A 26,925-nucleotide genomic window follows, 5' to 3' on the forward strand; every position below is an offset into this window, starting at 1 on the left:
TTATTAGTTGGGAAATATGTCAAACATAGAGATGGCTGTGCGCTTCCCTCTATTTGTAGTTCCTGATCTCTAATCATTATCTTGTCTATATACGATATCTGTTAAGACTTCTCATACATATGTTGTAAAATTTAGTGCATGACCACTGCAGAATATATTGGCCCTATAAAAGTCCAACAACTATTTAAACTATTTACAATTGTCAAGACTTTATTCTTTGGTGTAAAATGTGTAATATGTTAATATAAATCAAAGTATCTTTCATATACATCTATGTACAGTATGCAGATATATACAACAAATTTTCAACTCAGAGGGTTACAAAGCCCCTCCATCCCAAAAAGGAAAGGAGTGAAAGTAAAGAGGGGATAGTCCTTATGTTAGCGGCACAATACTGCATAAAGTAGATCCTGGTCTGTCAACACTGTTAAAAAAAAATAAGTTTTGGAACGCAATAAGGTCACAACAGTAATATGGCACAGACGGGACTGAGACTTCAATGGTACATAAAATAGTTTTCTCTCTAAAATATATTAATACAAAATGTCTGCTGGCATAAAGTGCATAAATTACTGTTGTGCAGTCATATAAGGCAGGGTAAGGCTTGGTGAATTCCAGAGATCAAGTTTCAGATGGTTTTTGGATTTACAGAAGGGGTTGCTGTAGAGGGAAGGAATAGTAATCTGAGCATCAGTTCTCAGGCATCCAAGTGCGTCAAGTAAACAAATATGATGTCTTCAAATAACAAAAGGTCCTTGGTCCCATGTTCTCAAATACAAAGGATGTTATTTCTACCTTCAGTTCATCTATTCCAAATGTATATTAATGCTAATACACACCAAAAATGCAAAGGAATACTCATAAACAAAGATCCTGATTTTATGGATGTTCCAGATTTCATTTTTTGGCTTTGCTCAAATGAACCTTCAGGCCGTAAGACTGCGGAGGAACATTTGACCAGCGGCACTTGGTAAGATGTTGCTCTTTTTTCAGGTCTATCTGGGCTTGAGCCATCACTTGGTCTTTGGCCATTATAAAGTAAGTATCTTCCTTGTGAATCTTGTTCCATCCTGAAGAGCTCATATTCAGTGTGAGGAAGCTTTATTCCTAAAGCTGCGCATCCATTGGTGTGAGTGACATCTTGCTCCACGCCAACTTTCCATGATTTCTCTGGTCCACACTCATTTCCAATGAAAACATTTAGTAAAGAAGCTGTAGCATAGTCCATTGGTGTTACCTTCATGTGAGTTACTATAAAAAAAAAAAAGGTATGTTATATATCTTTCCTAATAAGTAAAAATACATTACAATATTGGCGATATGGTGAAACATAGGCAATGGGTATAACTACAGCCAGATTAACTGATATGTTGTCGAGACGCAAAAAAAACTATTCATTGGAAGAAATGTTGTTCCAATTTGTGGAAAAATATATTGTGTCAACTTCCTGACATCTGTCTTTCCTTTCATTCTTTGATTTCTGCTTAAAGGGAATGTCCCATGTATTAGGCTAAGGCCCCACGTTGCAGAAAAGCAGCTTTTTTTTGTTGCAGATTTTGTTGCGGTTTTTTTGAGCCAAAGTCAGGAGTAGATTGAGCAGATGGTAGAAGTATGAAGGTAAGTTCACACGGGGTTTTTTGGTCAGGATTTTGAGGCCGTATTCGCCTCAAAATCCTGACCAAAAAAACGGCTCCCATTGAAATCAATGGGAGTTGGTCAGGTCTTTTTTCCAGGAGCCGGACATGCTAATTCTTCAGGCTGATTCGCCTCGCGATTTGGCCTGAAGATACTCCCTCCTCCCGACTGGGCCCATTCTTTCGGCCTAATCCGGAGCAGAATGAGCGACTAGATGCCAGTGCAGTGCACTGGCATTCAGTTGTGGCTACCCGTCTTTTGGTCCAGAACCTGAGGCAGCCTCCGCCTCAGGTTTTGGACCAAAAAACCTTGTGTGAACTTATCCTAAGAACTTCCTATATATTTCCCATTGCTCTTGTAACCACTCCTAGGTTTGGCTCAAAAAAACACAACAAAATCTGCAATAAAAGAAGCTGCATTTCCGCAAAGTGGGGCCTCAGCCATAAACTAAGAAATAAAGTATTTAAACAAAAAAAGAAATGGCACATTGTTACTAATAAAAATTCTGGAGCAATTTCAGCCCCCCCAAAAATCAGATCTATTAACTGCTTTATACAATTGTCCGACAAGTGGGTGCAGTTTACTGGGAAAGGGACAAGGGGTTGAGGATATGTCAAAGATTTGTTGTTTAGCCGACTAATAGGTGGTGTAAACTTAGGCTATATATTCTATAAGTGAACCCAATTTATCATCCAGCATCAGCCATTGTGATAAATCAGGCACATTGTAACATTATACTTAGACAGTACTAGTAAATCTGCCCCATTGTGTTTAGTCTATTTTCAAATGTCATCGCCATTTATTTTTTTATTTATAAAATCTTCCCTGGGGGCGGCCATGTTGAAGAAACATACTTCCTTTCTTTCCTGTTAAGACAAAGCAGCAGGATGTGTTTGCTTTATGGCAGCTGACTGGGAATTAATTGATGGAGAAATGTCATAGACTATTACAGCCTACAGGCAATGATGGAGTTCACCAAAATATATTGAAAATGTTTATAATAAAATTTCCTGATGGTACATTCATTCTCTTTAAGGTGGTGCTCTAGTACAGATTTTGTTATAAGGGCCTAATAATTCTAGCCCTGTTTTGTTCTATAATAAATATATACATGTATGGATAATATGTCCTTGCTTCTCATTTTCACTCACCTTTGAAGACAAAGTCTGTTCCTCCCATGACCTTAGTTGAATGCACGCCTCTGCTGTAGCGGCCCTTGGCATAGATGGTAAATGTAGGATGCTTGCATATTGGATCAGTGTAGTGATAGTAATAGCCTTCCCATGTATGATTTTTGTCGTGAAAAATAAAGTGCCTGGTGAGAAAAAGGACTTCTGGACGCACTTCACACCGTTGGCTTACCCATTCCCCATTTAGCCCGATAGTCAGGTCTGCCTTGGGAGGTAATATGGGAGGATGGTGCTCATCTGACCGGAAGATGATTCTACAGGCAATGCAGGACAGGTCATGATTCTGAAACAATAAACATAAAGTTAAAATCTTATATATGCACTATCCAATGTCTTTACTTGTATCAGGTTCTAAACATTCAAAATATATGTAAAAAATGTTGTATATGTATATGCTAGCATGAGTGTAACCACAGGGTAACAGACATAGAAGCTGCTATGGGACCCAATAACTAAGTGGGTCAATTTCCACTGAGACCTAGGGTGCGATATATGGTAACTATGGATGTTGGAAAGGGATGTGGAAAACTAACTGCACCTCCATTACTTTACTGTGTTTATTGTCTTTGTACTGTGACATCACTGTGTGCATTATACTGTACAGTGACATCACTGTGTGCATTAGCCTGGTACTGTGACATCACTGTGTTTTATTATCTCTGTACTGTGACATCACTGTGTGCATTAGCCTGGCACTGTGACATCACTGTGTGCATTATCCCTGTACTGTGATATCACTGTGTGCATTATCCTGGTACTGTGACATCACTGTGTGCATTAGCCTGGCACTGTGACATCACTGTGTTTTATTATCTCTGTACTGTGATATCACTGTGTGCATTATCCTGGTACCTTTACATCATCGTGTTTATTATCTCTGTACTGTGACATCAATGTGTTTCTTATCTCTGTATTGTGATTGTCCAGTACTGTAAAATCACTATATATCATCCCTGTGTGTCAAGGACACCAAAATAATCTTAGACTTTTCAAGTTGCTGAACTTGCTGCTTAAGATGGTCACGGTAAAGTGGGGCCACAGTATGATATATAAGAGTTTTTATGAATTATTGGGCACAGAGTTAATGCCCGCCACACTTCTATCCCGGGCCCTCCTCTGTGATGGACGTCCTGTTTAAATGTCTGTTTACATCATTGCCTTTAACCTACCAAACTGGCAAGGGCCAGCTAGGGGTATGGGAAGCTTGACGTCTGTGCCTTGACTCCAATTTGCAATTTTCTTTCTTTGCACTTCTATATTGTGTATTACAGAAATACTGTATTTCTAAAAAAATCTTCTTAAAATTAAGTTAGTTATGTAATTTCTTATAGCAATCATGTAAATAGCTGTGCCCATGTTCTAAGGAAAACTAGCAACAAGATGGTTAAGCTTGTGTGGCCAGATACTGCAGCTTGGCATGTGTTTGCCAGGGCACTTTAGTGCTGAGGAGGTTAAGATTCCGGAAAAGGACGTGTTTGATCTTATATCAAAGCCCTCTTTGATCTTGATTAGAATATTGTGCTGCTTTTCCATAAAGGAAATGTTTGTCTGCAAGATCCGTCTCACTATAACTTGTCACATGTAGCACTTTTTACAGTCTTTTGTGAATGGCAAGAGGTAAAATTGTGTTAGCTTTAAACCCCCTAAAATGTTATGTATATTAAATATTATTTACAAATACAGTAGTATAATACAAAGATTAATTCTGATATCAAGCTCCTATTATAAGCATTGGGTTTACTCAATTACTTAAAAAGCATAAAGTAGATACATATATTGTTTGTCAGGAGCTTTGTGTAAGCAGAGCCCTAACATAACCCCCCCCCCCCAAATACTCTCACCATTCTAATCATTCTGGATATACAGCTCACATACAACTCTATGCGTTTCTATGTAAACTACAATGATGGCCTGTGTGACCTTAATCTACTTCACGGACACACATAAGCCTGCAAAGGAGCTGTACAAGAAAACCAATAACTTATTTTATTTCTAGACTATGTATTACCTTGCTTAATGTTATTGTTTGAGATATATTCGATTAATTGTACAAATTGAGTGAGAAATGTATGTAGAATTTATTTAAGATAAAGCATACAATGGTCCCACTAACTCCTGTTTTCATACAGACTTGGTAGACGTCTTCCCTTCCTTTGTGTCAGTAATGTAATGAAAGGGGCCGCCTGTCTGTTCCTTATTGGACCAACCAAGAAAGATAAGGGGGCCTGGCAAATAAACTGAACTAGACAAATGGCCCCCTTCAGGTATAGCACTGATATGTACCAGAGGATTAAGGCCGGGGGCCCCATGTGGCATAAACACCGTGGAAAAAATACTGAGTTTTTCAGTCACAGCAAAGTGGATGGGATTCTAGTGAATTCCATTCCCACTTTCGGATAATATACAGAGTGGACATGCTAAGATTTCCCATTTTGGAAATGGCAGCATGTCAAAAACACCGGCAGTTTCCCTATAGGTATAATTGAAGCAGAAAGTCTGCAGAGGAAAACTCTGTGAACATTCTGTGCAAAATGCAGTGGGAAGAACCAAAATGCGTTGCTGCTTTGATTTTTCCTGCAATGGTTTTTGCTGTGGGACACCATGTGGGGCCTTAGCCTCACACTGAAATTAGAGTAGATTTTATATTATAGAACACTTATTACGTTCACTTAAATTATATTTGTAAAACATCCAAGTGACATTTTATGTAATTAAAAAACCTCTTTAAGCGATGCCCAAGTTAAAGGGGTTATCCAAGTTATTAGGGAATTTCTGAAAATCTACATAACATACATAAGAGAGGTGCGCTGTTTATCAATGTAATGTGCTGTGTAATATGATGGTGACAATTGAATAGGTTTGGTGGAGGTGGTTATATTCACTTTAAATAATTCAGATAACCTTTGTAAATACTAATTTAGATGAAAAGAAATGGAAGGTTTTTGTCATTCTCCTAAAAGCAGCATAGAGAATGTGAATATACAGTGCTGTACTGAGCTACGCTGCTAGATTGAAGATGTCGGCTCTATACATAATGTGATATGAATTGTTGGCCAGTAAACCAGTTAGACGGGTCAGCTCTGTATCTTCTGTTGGCTTGGTTGCTTTCAGCAGTTCAAAAATGTCTTTGTGTTACTGGCGGAAAATGACATTTGGCAGCAGCGGATAATATAAATACAATTTAAATAAAGATGTGCCAATATTGGGGCTTTTGATGTTGTGTAATGAGAAAAGTATCACTGAGGATATCCTGTATCCTTGAGAGACAAAAACAGTTGGTGGAAGGCAAATGAAACGAGAACAGATGAGCAGTTATTCCATTCACAGCGGAAAGCCCAGCTTCTCTTATCCGAAGAATAAACGTAGACCTGGACACCTAGATGAATACTTTCATATAATATTAAAGAAAGTATAAACTTTGCTTTGTAATAGGGTAGGAACGTGACCTTCGTTGTGCCCCATTTAGAAGATAAATACCTAAGCGGTGGGGGTCCACTGTGACCAATCTTAAGAACTAGGTCAAGCCCCTGATGGTCTTTCAGCCATACTGCAGTCACATTCACTTCAATGTAAGTTCCGGAAAAAGCTGAAGTGCAGCACCCCCACCGATCAGGAATTTATCCTCTATCCTGTGGATAAAGGATAAATACTTTTCATGGCATAACCTTTGTAACTTATGGGTGTCAGAGAAGAAAACCTGTAGCAACGTATATTAGTCTCCCTTTTGCAGGGGTACTGCACTCAGCCACAATAGTTAGACAAGAAACTCCAGACAGAAGACCTCAAAGTCACAGGAAAACCCACTTTTACGTAAGACTTTCTAGTGACATGGGTACAAAATAGAGAGCACAGCAAAAATATCACCATCAAAGCAAGGCTCACAAATACACAATGTACACAGAAAATGCCTCATAGCTGCAATGTACAAAGAACATATGCATACTAGCAGTACATAGGGCTCATTTAGCCCAACGCGAGTGAGAACCTTCTATCAGTCTCTTACCTAAGTCCATATTTGTGGAAAATAGTGGCTTTCAGCATCTAGTATCTATCCCATTCTCTATGTAACTGCTACTATATCGCCTCTCACCAAGCAAACAACTTCTCCACTGTTCTCAGTACTCCGATACAATTGAATGGAGAAAGCCATGCACAGTCATCTCTACGTTAAGGGGGCATTCACAATTGTGCCCGTGTCCACCCACCGGGTCTCTGTCCTATTCCCCGGAGAAACTGCATAGGGGACGGCTTCCCAGCGGTCAGTCTTAAAACCCATTACTTTGAATGAGTTTTAAAAGCAAACCAACCCCCTATGTCCATATGCAGCCTCTTCGAAGGGAAACTGGGTTTTTTGGCCGGATACAAAGTCCTGTATGTCCGACTTTGTGTCTGGCCCAAAAAAACTGTTTTCCCCGTGGAGAGGCTGCATACAGACAATGGCGGTTTGCTTTTAAAACCCATTCAAATGAATGAGTTTTAAAACTGAGAACCGGGAAGCCGTCACCTATGCAGTTTCTCTGGGGAATGGGACAGAGACCCGGTGGGTGGACACGGGCGCAAGTGTGACCGCTCCCTTACAGTGGTCACTAGAGGAAGGGGTCCAAAAGTAGGACCTGAATCTATCATAACCAGTCATAGAACCTTCAGTAAATACTATTAGTTCTTTGTCTTACAGGACATGCACTGGGTTGGTAGTACCAAAATACAACTGTTATCACAAAGGGTACCCCTAACTTGATGGCTAAAACCTAACTTTTATTAAATAATTTGCTAAAATTCATTCTTTATATTCCCACTACCCAAACACATACACACCCAGGACCCTATATTCCACCTGGTCCCTATAAGTGAAAATAACTTGGGAGGGGGTTGGTTCCTGTCAGTTCAAGTCTTTAGAATCCAGTTGGTGGTTTCACTGGATTATTTTAACTGTCAAAAAACCCCTTTCCATGTGACCCCTTCTTTGTCTTACAGGACACAATGGTAAAAATGTTATATATTATAAATATAAGTGCCTCCTATCCTCATGCCTTGGTAACATTCCAGATGTGTATTTGGTATATATGCCAATAAGTCCATAAGCTTCAATAGCAAATTGTATTCCAAAGAAGTGTTCTTTTGCCTCATTTTAAGCCTTTTGCAAATATGGAAATATATAAGTTTATAGTATGTATCTATTGCATATGTTTGCTGGCATACTTCCTATACACATGCCAAATATGTTCCCCAAATGTGATGTGAACAGAACCTTGTGCTTACTGTATAGTAATTTAGACGTTATTGTGAGTGTGTGTACTCCTCTGGGTTTCTTTTTACTACCCTCAGCAAGTTCATTGCATTATGAACCTGTTTTCCTGCAATGTCTGGACAGATTTCACCCTGTGCCAAGTCTCCATCCTATAGCACTCCATAATATATAATGAGTCCTTTCAAGTTTTTAGTTCATAAATATCACTGAAGAATATTCGATATACCATTCAAAAACATGATTTTTCTGTTTTTTCAACCTTGATTTATGGTCTAGAATCTGATAGGATAAAAATACTTCATATTTCCTTGTATAAAGGAAAAAATTACACAAGTGTCTAATTTTCTTTCTGGCTTTGAAAGGGAAACTTCAATACAACATACAAGTTATCCTATCCTGAAAGGTTCATGTTGTAACAAGCAAGGTCTATACAGTCATTAAAATGTGGAGAGCTGTGAACCCAACTGACTTCCACATTGCTAAGAGCGCAAAGATCAAACAAAATAATTTATATCCTGAACATAAAAGAAAGCCTCCGCTATTATAGAGACATCAATAAGTTTATAAAAAACATTCGACCTAGATATGTTTGGTAATGTACCATATGCATGAAATCCACCATCATAAACAATTATGAAATATCCTATGACTGTTATTAGAAAACCAACAGAAGTAAGAAAGTCAAATACTGACTGTAGAGAGCGCATGTAATAGCACTTTAGTGGTAACATGAAAAGGATAGGATTATTTTGGCCCCCTATTGCCCCAAGATGCACACAGTGACATCACAGTACAGGGATAGTGTACACAGTGTTGTCATAGTATAAGCATACTCATATAGACAATGATGATGTCACAGGACAAAGATAATGCCCTCCGCACAGTTAGGGTATGTTCACACGACGTTTATTGGCAGTGGAAAAAAATCTGCTTCAGGAATTAGGAAATATTTTTTAGATGCGGTTTTTTACATGAGGCATTTTTTTTTTAGCGTTTTTAGTTTGTTTTTTTTGTTTTTTTCCCAGCACAGTGTATGGACCTGTAAACTTCTCTTTGAAAAATGCTTCTCTTTAAAAAAAAACCCCAAAAAACCGCGTTGTGGTTTTTCCACCTCGCATTGACTTCAATGGGTTTTTCCAGGTGGAATCCGCCTGAAGATAGGTCATGTCGTTTTTTTTTTTTTCCTGCTAGCTGCTCCCATTGAAATGAACGAGAGGCGTTTTTGCAGGTGGATTTTGAGGCGGATTCTGCTTCAAAATCCGCTGGCAAAAACCTCCCTGTGAACTAGCCCTTACAGGTTAAGAATCATCCAAGCGATGATGTCTCATCTTGATATCATAGAGTAGTGGCATACAGTTATGTCACTGCATAGAGACAATGCCACAGTAGGGGGATAATATACTCAGCAACTGAATAGATCAGGAACCATGCCAACAGTGATGCCACAGTACAGAGATGATGCACACAGTAATATTACAATACACAATATATAATATAGAAAGAAAGCCCTGACCTGTCCGTGGTCGCTTGGTGATCTCCATTCAGCGTTTCATGTTTTCTATAATCCCTAACTGCACCTCACTTCTCAGGGTACGGAGCCCACTCCTTATCTACTGGACCCCACATAGTTACCCTGACTAGACTCATTATAAGGGGTTCTACATAGATAACTGTTACAACAGATGACTTATCTAAGAAATTCTGGGCCAGTCTATTGTCTGGGTTTGTTCCCTCATCTGACCCATCACTTTATTCCATGGTGCTTGTGGAATGATGTGGTCAAGCACAAGTACTAGCAGTTGTTTAAGATTTTATTATTTCATTCTCATTTTTTAAATATATTATTTTAGATTTTTTTGTGTTGTATTCCATATTTATATGTAAATACAATCTATGATTTTTTAATTTTTCTCATTTTAAAAAGAAAAATGGAGTAATATATATTTTCCTCGTGAGAAAAATATTGATTTAGTTTGTCCAAGACTTATATTTGATGGCTCGTACAACACACAGACCTGTTGTGAAGCAGAGCTATAGAAATTTGCAGACCCTAAAGTAATGCCAAAGGTCAACGGTATCCGTCAGCGTGGAAGATGATTTATATTTGGGAATTATAAAAACGAGAAATAAATTAATACAAATTTTTGGAAGGGAACATAACCTGCTACTCTTTAGACTTAGCTTGAGAGATGAATTTATCACCTTGAGATCAGATCAGGACTGCGGAAATCTGGAGCGTGTCCAGTTTTCCTGAAGGCTGATTTTGTGGTTATGGCAGCCTTCCACATCATGGCATGTCTGGACCTTTCATTATCACTCATTTGAAGCCACAAGTGAAGCCACAAGCAAGTGGAGAATTAGACACTGGTGATCATTGCCTGGCTCAGCTACCTAAATATTTAGCCTTTTTGAGTGCTTGTTTTTTTTAATTTCTTTTACGTATTTTTCCGTGAACTTAAGCGATATTAATATTATTATTTCAGTAAGGCAATTTATTGAAGTCATAGAAGCACAAAGACAACCTATGCACCTCACTTCATATTACTTCCTATTATGTTCACATTACCCTAGGGGGAAGTTACGTGCTTAAAGAAACATGTATGTGTCCAAATATTTTTACTAAGATTAGTGTCCAGTTACTATGTGTGATCCCTGAGGAGCAACAATTAGACTAAATAAAAGGTAACTAGTGGTAGGAAGACGACGTCTTATCAGTCTACTAGGGATTCTTTTTAATTAGGCTGTCTCATAAAGATAAACCCTGTCTATATTCCCTATTAGGGCATATGGCTGCTATAGAATGGGGATCCGTCCTTTGGGACCACTTTCTCTGATCCAGAGCAGAAAGCCCTAACAAAAAGTGTGTCTCACTCTGTTGGACGTGGCATCTCTATGTAACACTACACAAAAGTGTAACAAAGTGTGTAGACCTCAGTGCTAAATTTGTAAAAGGATCATCTATTATATGCCATTTATAATACTAGCGGATTTTGGAAAAATGGATGATAGCTGGATGCTTAAAGAAACTGTCCAGCGTTTAAAAAAAAAGGTTTGTTTTCCAGAAACAGTGTAACTCATTCTCATTGTCTTTTACTGAAGTTCAGTCCAATTACTTGGTATATTAATGGGAATTCTGGGAATGAATCTATTACCTGTCTATATTAGGCCATCTATCTATAACACTAGTGGATACGAAATAGTGAGATTAAAAACTGGTGCCTCAGATAGACAATAAATGAGCCTGGTATGGCTTATAGACAACTACTGAACCACCTGGGGACCAAACAACAGGTGGTTGTTGGTAAAAATGTAGACATAGAAAAACAAAAAAATCCGGGAATAATGATGTGCTGCTGAAAGCTTATAATCCTTAGTTAGTTGTCAACACTTTTCGATGCCCAACCTGGTGTCTTCACCAGGAAAACTGTCTCCAATATTCCGGTGCCCTTTCGGCGTGTTCCGGTCTATCTATTGGGATACTAGTGGATACGTCACCCACAGAAAACAGCTAAGGGGCATAGAAATGTTTGTGATACTAACTGGCACCCCAGGGTACGTCCAAAAGTAAAGATTTCAGTACTGGGAGCTGCGGCACCTCGGTCATCTAATAAGATGTTTTTTTGTCAATGTGATCTGCCTTCACAACAGATTCTCTTCAAAACATGGAATAGTTTGGTCAAAATTATTGCTAATTGAAGAAAGCTAAGAAAATAAGTTAGGAGATGTGTTAACTCCATAATAGTCAGTGTTTTAGAGATAAAAGGAAATTACCTTGGTATTTTGCAGAGCTGGTTGGTAACTGGATGGTCTGTAATACATTCTATGGGTGACGTCGGTGTGAGTATCTCCAAGGAATAGTTCCTCCACTAGATGATCCAGGTTATGATGCAAGTATTGCTTTTCCACACGGATAAGTTGAAGTTCATGCATTGCAAAATTGAGAGCCTCTAAACATTTAAAACTGCTGTCTTCTTTCCATAGATTATAGCTGACATCTGGTTTCCAGGGCTTGTCTTCAGGGATGATGCCAGGGCACGTCTGATTCACTAACCATGTGAGGTTCTCCGCTACGCTTTCACTATGAGGTACAATTTGCACATGATGAAGTTGGTAATCCGCTTCAGTCCCACCACGGACAATCCATGATGCCTGGCGAAGACGGATCTTTCCACGAACAATAATGGTGTAGGTTGGATTTGTACAGTGGTTGCCCCCATAATAGAACTGATATGCTTTGAATGTATTATTGTTATAAAACTTGTAGGATCTTGTGATGAATTCAGGTCCAGATCGAACTTCACATCTAAATTGTTGAAACAGTATAGAATTAATGAAATGTGTATTTCACTTTTTTTTTTTTTGAAGAGTAGAAATGCAACCATGCAAATTAATGGAAAATAAAATAATATAATTTCTTGTAACTTTAATCAACGTTGCAAATTTGTTCAAGACTTAGTATTCATATAGGAAGTCTTATCTCTTCGAGGTACACACCAATGCCAATGGCAACATCATTGTGGAAGTAAAACTTCAAATTTACCACCCAAAACTTGCAGATATTGGCAACTGCGGGTTGGCAGAGCTTTCACGGTCACCTATGTCTTAATACAGGCATAAGGAACGGTCACATATCAGTGGGATAGACAGCTGTATTCAGTTAAAGGAGTTTTCCAACAAATGTAAGTTATGTATAGGGGATTACTTGCAGATCAGTGAGGCTCCAACTGCTCAGACGCCAACTGGGGAACAGGGGACTTTCTTTCCTTGGAGTTGTGGTTGGACAGCACATGTACTATGCTATCCATTTCAATGTGAGCGCCCATGGCAATGTGAGCCCTGTACTTTGGTTATCTCGGGTACTCCCATTGAAATGAATAGAGTAGTGCCTGCACTGCCAACCACCGCTCCATTTAGAAAGAGGAACAAAAGTCCCCCATGCTCCAGATCAATGGGGGTTTGAGCATTCGAGGCTGTTGAAGATGTGAGCTATAATTTACATCAGAAATGCCATCAAAATCTCATACCGTATTTTCACAGAACTACAATTTAAGTAGTTTGACCACAATTGTAACAATCATGAAAATACAATAAATAATAATCTGCTATTAACTCTTCTAAGGTAAGGAAAACATTTAGGCCTATGCTAGCCAAACAATACAGCCTGAAATTTACTGTCTCTGTGTGACTGGGACACATTTCCTAAGAAATTCACTGTCTAATGCTTCACAGTTTAGCTTGTTCAGGCTAAGGCCCCACGTTATGCAAATGCAGCTTTTTTTTTATTGCGAATTTTGTTGCGTTTTTTTGAGCCAAAGCCAAGAATGGCTACAAGAGGAAAGGGAAGAAATTTAGTTCTTATAGTTCTACCTCTGGCTCAAAAAACCACAACAAAATCTGCAATAAAAAAAGCAATGTGGGACCTCAGCCTCATTCTTTTAGGTTTGTTTTTTTTCCAGGCAACATGTTAATACCTATTATGGTCGCTTCAGAAAAAAAAAATCTGCAGATTTACTAACAGTATGTTTTTGTAGAATGGGAGAAAATCTACGCAAACACGGGGAGAGCATACAAACTCCTTGCAGATGTTGTTCCTGGTGGGATTCGAACCCAGGACTCCAAGGCTGCAGTGCTAACTACTGAGCCAACGTGTTGCACCTAAATAATATTAATTGAGTACTGCAGGTAGACAATAAATGTAGCGCTAAAGTGTATCTCTTATTATTATGAAAAGTGAAAGTCAATATAAGAAGCTTCTTATATTAGCTTTGTAATATATCTTATTAAAGAAAAATGCTTCTTTTTCCATTTGTCAGGCTGCTTTCCACTTAATTGGTTAATCAGCTTGTTATTGGTATAGAGCTGTCTCCAGCTCTGAGTACAGGTTTTCAGTTAAGTGTATGGAGACAGGAGGGGAAGGAGAGAGGTTGCTGGATGAGAAAGGGAAAAGATAACAGTGCATGGTTAAGATGGAGTGATCAAGGAGTAGAAGAGCCTGAGAAATTAAGCAAGAAGCCTTAGTCTTTAATAAGATACATTATAAATAGAGATGAGAGAGTACTATTCGAAACTCCCGTTTCGAATAGCACACATCCATAGGAATGAATGGATCCACGTAAGGGGCTAAGCGGCCGGCCGCCGGCAAAGTTTGTGTGCCGGCCGCTTCCATTCATTCCTATGGATGCGTGCTATTCGAAACGGCCATTTTGAATAGTACTCGCTCATCTCTAATTATAAAGTTTCTTATATTCATTTGTATTATTTATTTAGAAAAGTTGTTTATAATTGTTGATAAGTTTTAACAATGTATATGTAGTTAGCGCATCATAAATACGTGTCAATACCATCGAGTATATAATTCTATGAAATGATAGTAAGACATTGCATCATTACTATGAGGTTCTGATTATCCTTTGAAGTTTCCCAGTTGTTCAATTTTGTCTTGTTGCAATGAACTCTGGGATTTTTTTTCCCCTCAAACATGAACACAATCTCATTCTTCTATGGAACCACAACATCTAAGTGTTTATATAATCCAATCTGAGTGGTATGTCAATTGTGGGGAATGCAGCTTTTAATGAAAGCTCAGATACATTAATAGCCACAAAGCATAATAGGGTGGGTTCTGCATTCCAATATTCTCAAAGAGCCCCCTCTGACAACAAAATTAAAACATTTGAGTTACAGCCTCATAAGGAATGAATGTACTTGATTCTAAATATACATGTAAAAGAAACAGCATTGCTTTGCCAAGTACTTCTAGGGCCAGACAGCAAGGAAACTCTCTATAGACAGGTTTCCCCTAGTGTGTCCTATGCCAGACCACAAGGAAACAGGAGACAGCTTGTTGTGGCTGCCGACTCCACCACTTCATGAGTGGACACAGGAATCTTTAAACCAGAACAAGCGCTAAGGCAGTGTCATGTTTTCTCTTTGGTGGTTGAACTGCAGACGTTGCAGGTTAACCTTCTGACAGTGACGGTCAACAGAGGTCAGTGTTATGACCATATCAAATATCAGTGACTTGGGTCTAAACTGGGCAGACAGTGATGTCTCTTGAGGCATCACTTTGATTTTATAATATTAATAGGATCATTCTAAACCAAATTACTTTAAGGAAGGGGTGAGCCAACAGCATTGGCAATGTCCTCAGCTAGTGCTCAATAAGGTAGTGTACAGACCCACACCCATCAGCTGAACATTAATATTCTTGGAGAACTTCTCTGTATATTCATCTGATTATTATATGTATAGATAGAAAGTATGGTAGAATGATAGTGGGCAGGAGGGAGTAGTGAACCAGACAAGTGCATACTATATATATTATAAAGATAATGTCAGTGTAATGGAGCTTTATTAACAACTGCAAAAACACAACAAAAGTTAAGGGTGTTGGTCACTTTCAGATCAATATTGAGAGACAAACGTTATTCATATAATTAAATGTTGTACAATTTTCCAATATACTATCTGTATCAATTCCTGACTGTTTTCTAGATCGCTGCTTGCTGCCATTCATTCTGTTACTTCCAGTAGATATAAACCAGACCTGGTCATGTGATATTCAGCCCATGGTCATGTGACGGAAACACAGGTGCACAGCTCGTTACAGTTACAGCAATCAGACTGTGCACCTGTGTGTCCATCACATGACCATGGACTGAATATCACATGACCATGGACTGTATGTCACATGACCAGGGACTGATTTTTATCCACTGGGAATAAGCAGATGCAAAGATCTCGGATATTGTGAGGAATTGATACAGAAAGTAGATTGTAAAATTGTACAACTTTTTTTTTTTCTAAGGAACGGCGCAGATTTATCTCTCAATGTTGGTCTGAAAGTAGCCAAAAACTTTAAGCAGAGTTCTGATAAAGAAGAGTAAAACTCATTAAGTTAGTGGATTCTTAAACCACAACTGACTAAGAGCCTGAAGCGATAGTGCCTTGGGCAGTGCACAAACACCAAAGTGGCAGAACAGGACATGGCACTGACATGATGTGACACAGGCAGGGTCCCTGATGTAACCAGGAGAAATCTGGAGAATCGGGAGATATTAGGGACAGTATCCAGAAACAGATGAGTTCTCATCACAGGAACAAGGTCTTGGCAGATTGCCTCTGCACCAGGCAGACTAGTAACAGACCACGGAAACAGGCATAGCAGGACACATTATACCAGGATTCCGTCTCAATTTTCATGGACGTCAGGATAACAGGATACAGGCCTAGTTTTTGGGGTTCTCATGACACCAGCATGAAGACTCGGGTTTCAGGGTTCTTAGGATAGCAAGATACAAGCTCAAATATGGGGGATTCTCAAGATATCAGTATACAGGATCAGGTTCCTGATGGCAAGAGTAAAAAGCCAAAGGGAAACAGGACTAAACAGGTCCAGGTCCATAAGAAACAAATAAAACCAACAGGACATAATACATAAAAATGATGGATCAGACAGGTCTAAATAGCAGAGCCAACCAGCAACAGAAATGGGAAAACTGAAGTTGCAAAACTTAAGAGTCCAGAACAGGCCAGATTAATAACTTATCAAATGTAGGATGTGGTTGAGAAAAGCACCAGAGCCTAAACAGATGAAGTAACGGAACTGATGTAGTCAATTACACAATTCATAGCAGTCTGTTTTATAATACATAACAAATACTTTACAATGTAACAATATGGATTCACATGTAGCATGCTGCATTTTTTGTTTCATTTTTTCAAATTACTTTTTTGTTTTGTTTTATTTTTATTGCCCCAAAATACTGCAGCCATAAAAAGAGTATTACAATATACAAGATCTCAGTTTCCATGTGCTGACCATAGCAATACATAACCACTCCAATTATAGTTGGTACCATATTGGGGGTACTACTTTGCTTGGCAACTAGTAACCTAAAAAACTATTGTTTTATATGATATAAATAGATAGATGTCTTTACCCTGTAGATACCCAATGTCCCTCAATGTTTGGAGGCATCTGCACTGTGACTCGGGCTCCATTATGCAAATATTTCAGCATATGGTGACACTGCGACTCCTTGTAAGTCCTCCATGCTGTTTTCTCCAAAGATCTGGGATGCGACCTACTGTCAGTTAAGAATACATTGGACCCATCACCTAAACCTGGGTGTAAAAGAGAAATAATAAAGAAATGGAGTCAGTAAATCATACATTTAATGTCCCATTTTACAGTTTTACTTTTTCATATAGTTCTATAATCAATTACATGAAACCTCTGAATTATACATAATTAATAAGTAAAATCTGTGTCAGGGCATGTGGGAATATGCCGTATACTAAGCTAACTAGCTGGTATAACGTTATGGTGATTGAAGTGAAGGGGAAATCTAAAAAAAAGTCATAAACAAGTATAAAGTCTATGTAGTATTATTACAGATTTAGTATATTATACGTTTTACCATTTAAATTAGTTTTTCAGGCTGCTCTTAGGCTAAGGCCCCATGTTGCGCTAACAATACTGTGCAAGGGGCCATTTTTCTGTGGCCTGTGCGCCTGCGCAGTCTGCTCTGCTCAAGGCCTGATGCCTAGAAGTTACAAGCCTGCGCCGGAAGAAGACATTGAAGATGACGCTGCGAACCAAGAAGGAGGCGGCGCTGGAGACAATTCTCTGGCAGCGGTGGGGACGCCCTCATCGCTGTTTGAGCGCTGGGCCTGCCCTCATCGTTGCGAGAGAACTCATTTGCATACCGGTAAAACCCGGTATTTCTAAGGAACGGCGCAGCGGAGACCACGTCTAAAGGTAAGAGACGAATAGCCTTTCTAAAGGCTATTCCAACGTCTTATCCACAAAAAAAAAGGTTTTAATGGTAGAATCCCTTTAACTTTGAAATTAGAACACCAAGAAGGACAAGCCATAAGATCAAATGATCCAATTTTAAAGCAGGTAGCGCAAGGTTTTCAGCCACATGAAACCTCAGAAATTGGATCAAATGGTGTTATAGGATTGTGAGACTGTTTGTTGAACTGCCATTTATCACCACTTGTTGCAAATGTAGAGAGACAGAATCCTTGAACTTAGAAACCTTGGTTTATCACTCCAGTATATCACTACACACCTAAACTAAGATGTCAACACTGCTCAAACTTGCATGTCCTTCCTGGTGGTTGGGAGAACAAAGACAAATTGTAATAGCAGCAAGAAATGCCAAGATGGATAGTCTGGTTGGAAAAATAGTGCAAAGTGATTCATTGAGTACTGCAAGTCAATTGGACATCACAACTCAAGCCTAGGGTGGCAAACAGTGTAGACACAAACTATCAGTGTTTGGGTGACATTGAGCTATGAGCCAGATGTCCGGGTACAAATATTCCATCAACATTACACCACTGCTTTTGGCAATGGATGCTGAAAATGGAGGGGGCTTAATGTGCGGCAGATGGACCCCTCTGGCTTTCCTTTCAGGTATACTAACTACTTGGTGTCATATTGATTTGGTTGTGGATTCAGTGGTGCAGCCATTTCTACAAAGCATCCAAGGTGTCATTGTTCAACAGGACAACACAAGGCCACATGTTCCTTGTGATACTGTGACCAGCCTGCGTGGCCTAAACATGCTAATGTGTCCTGCAGTACCTCCAGATTGGTCTCCCTTTGAAATGTTTTGAATATTTAGTTTCATTTGTTTTTTTTTTACCATTTACACATATTTAAAGGGGTTTTTTTTTACATCTGGATCAACACTGAGAGACAAATGTTATTATTTGTATAATAAAAGTTGTACAATTTGTCCATGTGCATTTGTACAATTCAGTCCATGGTCATGTAATGGACACACAGCTGCATGGTCTGATTACTGTGCTGTTAGGATTAGTTCACACGGTGGAAACCTTTTCCGGCGTGTGATTTCTCTGCGCGGTTATCCATGACGGGATGCCGAATGCAGTGCATCACCATTGCACTCCTGAATAGGCCCAAATGAATTGAACTAATCAGGAGGGAGTCTCGCACCATGAACACCGCGGCTGAGTCAGCCGTGGAATCCACAGGCAAGATAGGGCATGTCGCTTCTTTTTCCTGCCAGCTGAAAAAAAATAGCTTGCAGGTAAAAAAAAAAAGCGAGGACCTCCCATTGAAATGAATGGGAGGCCTTTTTGCAGGCGACTTTTGAGCCAGATTCCGCGTCAAAATCTGCCTGCAAAAAACTCTGCGCGAACTGACCCTTACGTTAACAAGCTGTGTGTTCATCACATGACCGTGGACTGATTTTTATCCAAGGAGTGTATTATGTAATTAACAACACATCTTATGCTCCCATACACATTACGATGGGTTCACATCAGCATTCAGGTCTCCGTATCAGGTTTCCATCTTCTGCCGGCAGAAGACGGAAACCTGTCAGACAGTGTCCGGCCGTGAGCGCCGGTGAGCGTTTTATGCTCTCCGCGGCTAAACCGTTTTTTTAAAACCGGACACAATGTCCTGCATGTCCGACTCTGTGTCCCATTAAAAAAAAATGGTTTCACTGCGGGTAGCATAAAACACTCATGGGCGCTCACGGCCTGCAGGTTTCCATCTCCTGCCCAGTTTCGTGCAGGAAACAGAAACCTGCAGAACGGAGACCCCGGGCACAGATGTGAACGAGCCTTTACATGTATCCTGATCAATCCTGCTGATTTCAGCAGGACAACCTAATATGTAAGGGGTCTCCCTACTCTCAACTTGGAATACATTGTGGCTAATCCTTTTGTTCTATGCAAGCTTGGCTATAAGTGTGTGCGTATGTGTAAGGTGGTGAGATAATAGCTGTCAGTCAAACCATGTAATCTGCATGGCCAATCTAAGGCTTGGATTGAAGTATCTGTGCCTTAATGATCTAGACAACATGGATTAATGTATTACTAGCCAAGTGTCCAACAGCTCATTCACAACAGATCATCAGTCTACACTCAGAGATATAGGAGATAATACATAGTAAGAGACATGTAATAGGAACAACAGATCGGTCAACAGCTGCTTGAAAACAGATTCCAGGTAACAAAAAGAGATTTTATTAAAAAAATCAAATAAAATTACAAAATGCCTATATTTTTGATCTTCTGACTATATAGGAAATGTTAATGAATGTGCAAATTCACTTCAAATCCTAAAACTGAGCAACACAATCCAACACAACACAATATATGAGCAAATATACCGTAACCTGTAGCTTCAGTCTGAGGCAACTTAAATTTTTGTAAGCAACAGTGACATAACATGCTAAGGCCCATCGTCTCAGAGGAAACCGTCCCAGATACAACAATTGTGGAGCTGACAGCTAAGCTGTCTACTTTCGCGTAAGAAAATAATTATCAAATTATCAAACACAATTTTCCAGCAGATGTATTTAAGAACTGGAACCCAACACTGTATTTAGTACACTGGAAGAGAGGCGCTACTAGTCAGCAAGTCTGCATACACATCACTAAATGCACGGGTTTTACAAGTGATACAGTGGTCCAGAAAATTGTACGCTGAAAATATTGTATCCTGAAGTCATTGTAACTTGAGGGACATCAGCAACCAAAATATTTCATATATTGAAATGGCCATGAAAGTAAAGTATCCGACATCCACTGTCCTAGTACAGTGGATGTTGGTCATTTAAATATGGCTTCTCAGGCGCTGACTGTCTTCCATAGTTGCCAGGTCTCCACTGTATTATACAACGGTGAACCAGCAACAATACCCGCAATCAGTACCTGCGCTGATCACGGGCATTAACCTCCCAAGTAGCTCGGCCAGCCATTTTCCCCACCTTGTATTGCATTAATGATAAGACCCTCTGGGGTTCCAAACACCTAGAGAGCCTAAAAATTACAGTTAAAGAAAAAGGTGTTTTTTTTTAATATTTAAAAGAAGTAAAAATTAAAATCACCCCCCCCCCTTTTCCTTAGAACATATATCAAAGTGCAGAAATAAAGTGAAACACGTGCACATTAGGTATCCCTGTATCTGAAAAAGCCTGGTCTATAAATGTATACAAATATTATTATATTATATTTCAAAGGTGCCAAACTGCTGTTTTTTTGCAGTTTTGCCTCTCATAAAAAATTTATTAAAAAGTAACCAAAGCAATAGACATTCCCTGAAATTTTATAACTAAAAATAACATCTGGCTCCGCAAACAAAAAAAACCCCCAGAAGCCTTATGCAACTTTGTATACAGAAATATTAAATTTTTTTTTACTGGCAACGCCAAGAAAATATTTTTTTGTAAAGTTAGAATTTTTTAAAGAGATTTAACCAGAAAAATACCCTGGAATCGCACTGATCCATAAAATACAGGTGACATGTCATTTTGGCTGCACAGTGAATGTGTAAAAAAGCCTTTATGAAAGTCACGGAAATGTAGTTTTTCTTCAATTCCACTTCGTTCTGATTTTTTTTCACCTTCCCAGTACATATTTCAGAATATTAAATGGTACCATTACAAAGTACAATTTGTGAATTTTCCTTTCCATTGCATTCCAAAAAAAAAAAAAAAAAAAAGGTCATGGCTTTTGGAAGGCAGGGAGTCAAAAATGAAAGGGGTTAAGGAAAAAAAAGCAAAGTCATTGCATTACAACCAGCTAAATGGGTAAGCACAAAGGCTATGTCTAAAATTGAAGTTTAGTCTGAACCAATCAGACTCCTGATGTTTGAATATGTTCACTCTTTTCTGACGTGTTCTGCTATACCTGCTACTTCTGTTATGTAGTATTATATTAAGTGGTCTTCTTATTGTGTTCAGACAGATTTGTTATGGTGATAACTGTATGACATTATGCACATTTACCTGCCAACAATATCAGTGGTGGCTTTACTTTAGATGATCTCACCCTGGATTTAGATTGTGACTTATTATTACAGTTATAATAATTGTTATTGTGTTATTTAGAGAGATCTAGAATATATCCACTATGATTAACTGATATACACAGGCCAAATGCAATGTACTACACAGTAAAAGGGCTGCTGTATATACACAGGAGGTAAGGGCATGTAAAAAAATATAGAAAATTAAGAAAATGGTTTAAATCCATATATAATTAGGTAATGGTATAAGTGATAAAATTCTATCTGACTGAGCCTCCACTAGGAATTGATAGTACATAGGGATGTATGTAGTTCCCATTGATCTAAGTGTTTCTACTAGTTCAAGCCGGTTGCAGATGACCATGCTGCAACCAGCCAGCCGTGAATTAAAAGCACGGGCGGCACATGGGGGAAATGGGCATATTTCCCATGTGCTGCCCATGCAAAAGCCACAAAATAGGACCTGTTCAATATTTTGTGGCTAGGACAGAATGTACAGGCCCATTGAAATGAATAGGATAGCACACTGAACACGGCCCATTGAAATACGCGGATAGCACACTGAACATGGCCACTGTCATCTACAACCGGTAGGGACCCCTATGGTAAATGCAATGATAACACCCCATTGCCAGTTTAGTCATACATTTCCAATAGTAACAGAAGATGACACAACACATTTATCAATAAAGATGCTCCAGAATTGTGTTAATAGATTTCAGGACCTAGGTAGAGAATTTAGAGCTTCAACCTCTATATCGTTTTATGGTACAGTTCTGTCCTTCTGATACTAAGTTGGGCTAAGGTGAAGACCCCACATTGCGGAAATGCTGCTTTTTTTTGTTGCAGATTTTGCTGCATTTTTTTGAGCCAAAGCCAGGAGTGGATTAAGTAGAAGATAGAAGTATAAGAACTTCCTATATATTTCACATTAGTTTTGTAGCCATACTTGACTATGGCTCAAAAAACAGCAGCAAAATCTGCCCCCAAAAAGCTGTGATTCTGCAACGTGGGACTTTGGCCTAAAGTTGTTTCAGGCTTCTGAAGGGCACAGTGAGGGTCAGAATCTGGTGCAGGGCATCATTTTCAAGAAGAAACATCTTTTTTGACAAAAATATTCTTCCTATATTGACAACAAAATGCTGCAGAAACTGTGACAAACGTGACAAGTGCGCACATAGCCTTACACTTATCAATAACCATTTCCTGAGGTCTCAACATTATCCAAAGTATTGGCTTGTTTATGATGAGAGGTTTTTTTTGATTTGTTTCGAGAATGAATCTGTTCGCTTGTTTATTATAAGAGCTGGCTCTTCTCGAAGATGACAAGAAGTGAAAGATAAAAGGCGCATTTCTGTCTCAAGTTCTCTCTAAAGTAGATCTCTGCTGATACAAAGAACAAAGGAATGTTTTGTCTGGAAAAAAAACCCACATATAGCTCAGCACTTGTGATAGAGGAGGCATCTTAAGAGAAGCTTTTATGAACTTATACACATTTGTTTGCTCGTCCTGAAGTCAAGATACAGTAGTACTTAAAGGCATATTCTATATCCCCTCAGATATGTCAGTCTGATGTCTGGAGGCAAAACTCACTCATGTTATCAATGCGAGTATTCCAGCTGAGGGTGTGGATTAGCAGCTTCAAAGCACAGAGAGTTTGTTCCTTGAGAAGTCATGCTTCCTTAATAACAGCTCTCAGTCTCAGTTTCCAAACAATCATGTTTTTCTTCTAAATGTACTCCATAAATTAGATATTTTGATCAAAAGCTGGCTCAGTCTTTATAAGGTTATAAAAATACCATGGAGGTCATTAAACTTTATTGGTGAGCCGCCCCAAATGTATTAAGAATCGCACTACTCTTTATAAATTTGTGCCTCTTTGACTATCCTTGTGCTAGGGTCAGGGGATAATCGTATACATCAGGGAGAGTGTGTGCCTACATAGGCGTACCGAGACTTACAAGTCATTCCTGCTCCGTTAGGGATTCTGGGTAAAAAAATATGCAAATATAGAGGGCAGCATACAGAGGCACTGTTCTCCTAATTACAGTACATCCTGGAGAATAGATTTGCATATTTTTTACCCAGAATCCCTAGCGGAGCAGGAATGACTTGTAAGTTCCGTACTGCCTATGTAGGCACACACTCTCCCTGATGTGTACGAATATCCCCTGACCCTGGTCTATAGTCTCTCACTCTGCTAAATCAGTATCCCTGCGCTATGCTGAGGAGGTCCAAAAGATTGAAACAGCGCTGTCCATAGCTGGGAATCTGTTCCTTTTGGAATAGAAATACTAATTTGGCAATAAACTCCGCATCATGTTAGTAGGCTTATTAACTGAGTCATGCATGATGTTGACGGGGCTGCCCTCTAGAGGGCGGCATACAGAGGCACTGTTCTCCTACTTACATCCTGGTGAATAGATTTGCATATTTTTTATCCTTGTGCTAGAAATTGAAATCTCAAAATCAGTCTTTGGGAGGCTAAATCCCTCTGCTAAACACCACCACCATTGTGGAATGCTGCCCACTTTTCTTGCCAATTTTAAAAATGTTGGGATTAAAAAGTTGCAGTTTTGAAGACAAATGTAATGGGTGCTAAAATTTGTGCATTTTGAACCACAGAACTGGTGCAAATGGCTTAATAAATTACCCAATGTGTATTCTTTGCCCCTATGTCAAGTGTCTGACCCTTGAGTACAACAGTATGGGCGCAATAAAAATATGACTTTGTTCAGTGGACACTGTGATGGGCTCTGCTATGGGGCACTTGGTTTTGGCATCATATTGGTGATGACTCCGTTCAGGGACACTATGATGGATTCTGCTATGGGGCACTTGGATTTGGCATCATATTGGCCGATAACTCCGCTCAGGGGACACTGTGATGGGCTCTGCTAGGGGGCACTTGGTCTTGGCATCATATTGGCCAATGACTTAGTTCAGGGAACACTGTGATGGGCTCTGCTATGGGGGGACTTGGTCCTGGCATCATATTGGCCATTGACTCAGTTCAGGGGACACTGTGATGGGCTCTGTTATGGGGCACTTGGTCTTGGCCTCATTTTGGCGATGACTCTGTTCAGAGGATGTTATGGCATCGGAAAATGAAGCACTGTAAACGAAACTGCTACAACATTAAGTATCTCTCTTTCTTTCAGATTGCCAAAAAATATGAGCTATGGTGATAGCATGACTGTATGCATTGCTTCTTTTATATTCAGGTTTTTACTATATAACAAACATTTTTAATATATCTATCTAAACCTTAACGACTTATTCACATACAATAAATGATTCTGCTTGGGTAAAAATAATAATAAACATGTCTCCTCTCTTCTATTGAACTACATGGATGATATTGAGGAACCAAGATTGGATTTGTCCGTTTCGAACCCTCGGTCATCATGTTGTGGAGTAGGCACCTGCCTCTTGTATTCATAGGATTTCAACGGTTGTTTCACTTAGCACCTTGATTCCAGAAGATTTTTGCCTTCGGCTAACTCCAAGCACATGTTTACAGACACACTCAAGAGCGGTTTAATTATTTTGTCTTGCACTGACCCGCATGCAATGTAGTGGAGAACTTCAAGGACAAGTGCCATCTAGAAATGCTTTTAAGCAGCAACCACTTCTTTAGTGATACATGCTATGTGGACCTGTTACACACTGAAATTTCCTTTACTTGAAGCCTGACACAGTACGGCCTCTTACATTGCAGATAAGATACCTACTGAACCATGTCAATAAATCATATCTCTAATAAAACTGCATCCAGGAGTTACAAGAGAGGTAAACCATGTAGACAGACTATGTAGCCAGATACTGAATGTTCATCATACCGAATAAGAGATACAGGCTTCTAGACTGAACCTCCCGAGGGCGCTCTCATCACTAATTTTGGTTCAAATCCATTTGGTTTTGATCAATAGATCTACATTAAAGTGTACATAAACTTTTGGACAATTTCTGATTTTCTATCATTTTGTTATAGTTTGCTAATGTATTGAGGCTGTTTTCTGTGAAATCCTATACGGAATTCCTCTTTCGGTTCTGTATTCTTTCACTTGTTTCTCACACTCCTTTTCACTGGAGTATGAGTGTAGGGCTCTAATAATGCAGGGAAGTCTGGGGGGGTCATTTCAAACAGTTATATCTTGGGCATTATAATATGTGGAACAGTGCTGTTATTGTCATACAAAATATGGGATTCTCATCTTTCATATGACTACTTGTATTATTATTCATATTTTCAGATCCAAATATCATCAGTTGAAAATCTCATCATTTATACGCTGCTCTGTGCATAGAGTGCATATATACAGTAGGTACATCTGTTTGAACTGACCCCCCTCCAATCTCAACTTCACTGCGTGATCAGAGCTATAGACCCGTACTCCAGTGAAAACCGATGAGAGAAACACAGGAAACAATATCAAACAGGCTGTAGATTTCAGCACAGTATTTCACAGCTAGGATCCAAAATCAATTAGAAAAGTATATTACAACATTTATTAATGTAATGTCATGCCTTTCTGACCACTACCGTTCATACTAGGGAGAAAATGGTCTATGTGCTCATGATGGGTGAGGGTCACAGTGATCAGACCACCACTTATCTTGTGATATAGATGATAAGTTGCAGTTGTAGGTACTCTGTCTTTAAGGCTAAGGCCCCACGTAGCAGGCGGCAGCAAAAAAGCGCTGTATCAAAAATCACAGCAGCAACGCATCATTTCTAAAGGAAAAATACAGCATCAAAATATGTCAGTTGTGATATCATCAATGTTTTTAACCATACCAAGACATTGCCACCTTCTTTAGGAGTAATAATCTTCTGGATATCACATTATTTTAGATCAAGGGAGCTGCTCTGCTACTGACACACGTGGTCCCATTCTCTCTATGGCAGGAGTCTGACAGTAAAGGCAGTCAGCACGAGCGCCAATGTAACTATGCTAGAAAACTTTTGTAATTGCATTAATGAATATCCCCCATTATGCACATGGAAATTCATATTTTTCAAGTAACCTCTGACCTTTCCAGTTTTGCAC

The 26,925-nt window shown here is 39.2% G+C and overlaps 1 protein-coding gene across 1 annotated transcript in view; it reads right to left on the bottom strand.

Annotated features, from left to right (window-relative positions):
• Positions 1-205: 205 nt before the first annotated feature.
• The window catches only part of APCDD1 (APC down-regulated 1), a 37,515-nt gene continuing 10,795 nt past the window's right edge, over positions 206-26,925 (bottom strand). Inside the window, exons 2-5 of the mRNA XM_075270661.1 lie at positions 17,016-17,199; positions 11,845-12,376; positions 2,787-3,108; positions 206-1,251 (exon numbers count right to left, since the gene is read on the bottom strand). Of these exons, the coding sequence (XP_075126762.1) occupies positions 803-1,251; positions 2,787-3,108; positions 11,845-12,376; positions 17,016-17,199 (1,487 nt within the window). The 3' untranslated portion in view covers positions 206-802. The remainder of the gene's footprint in view (positions 1,252-2,786; positions 3,109-11,844; positions 12,377-17,015; positions 17,200-26,925) is intronic.

This window comes from Leptodactylus fuscus, chromosome 4, assembly GCF_031893055.1.
Source record: "Leptodactylus fuscus isolate aLepFus1 chromosome 4, aLepFus1.hap2, whole genome shotgun sequence".
NCBI classification, from domain to species: Eukaryota; Metazoa; Chordata; class Amphibia; order Anura; family Leptodactylidae; genus Leptodactylus; species Leptodactylus fuscus.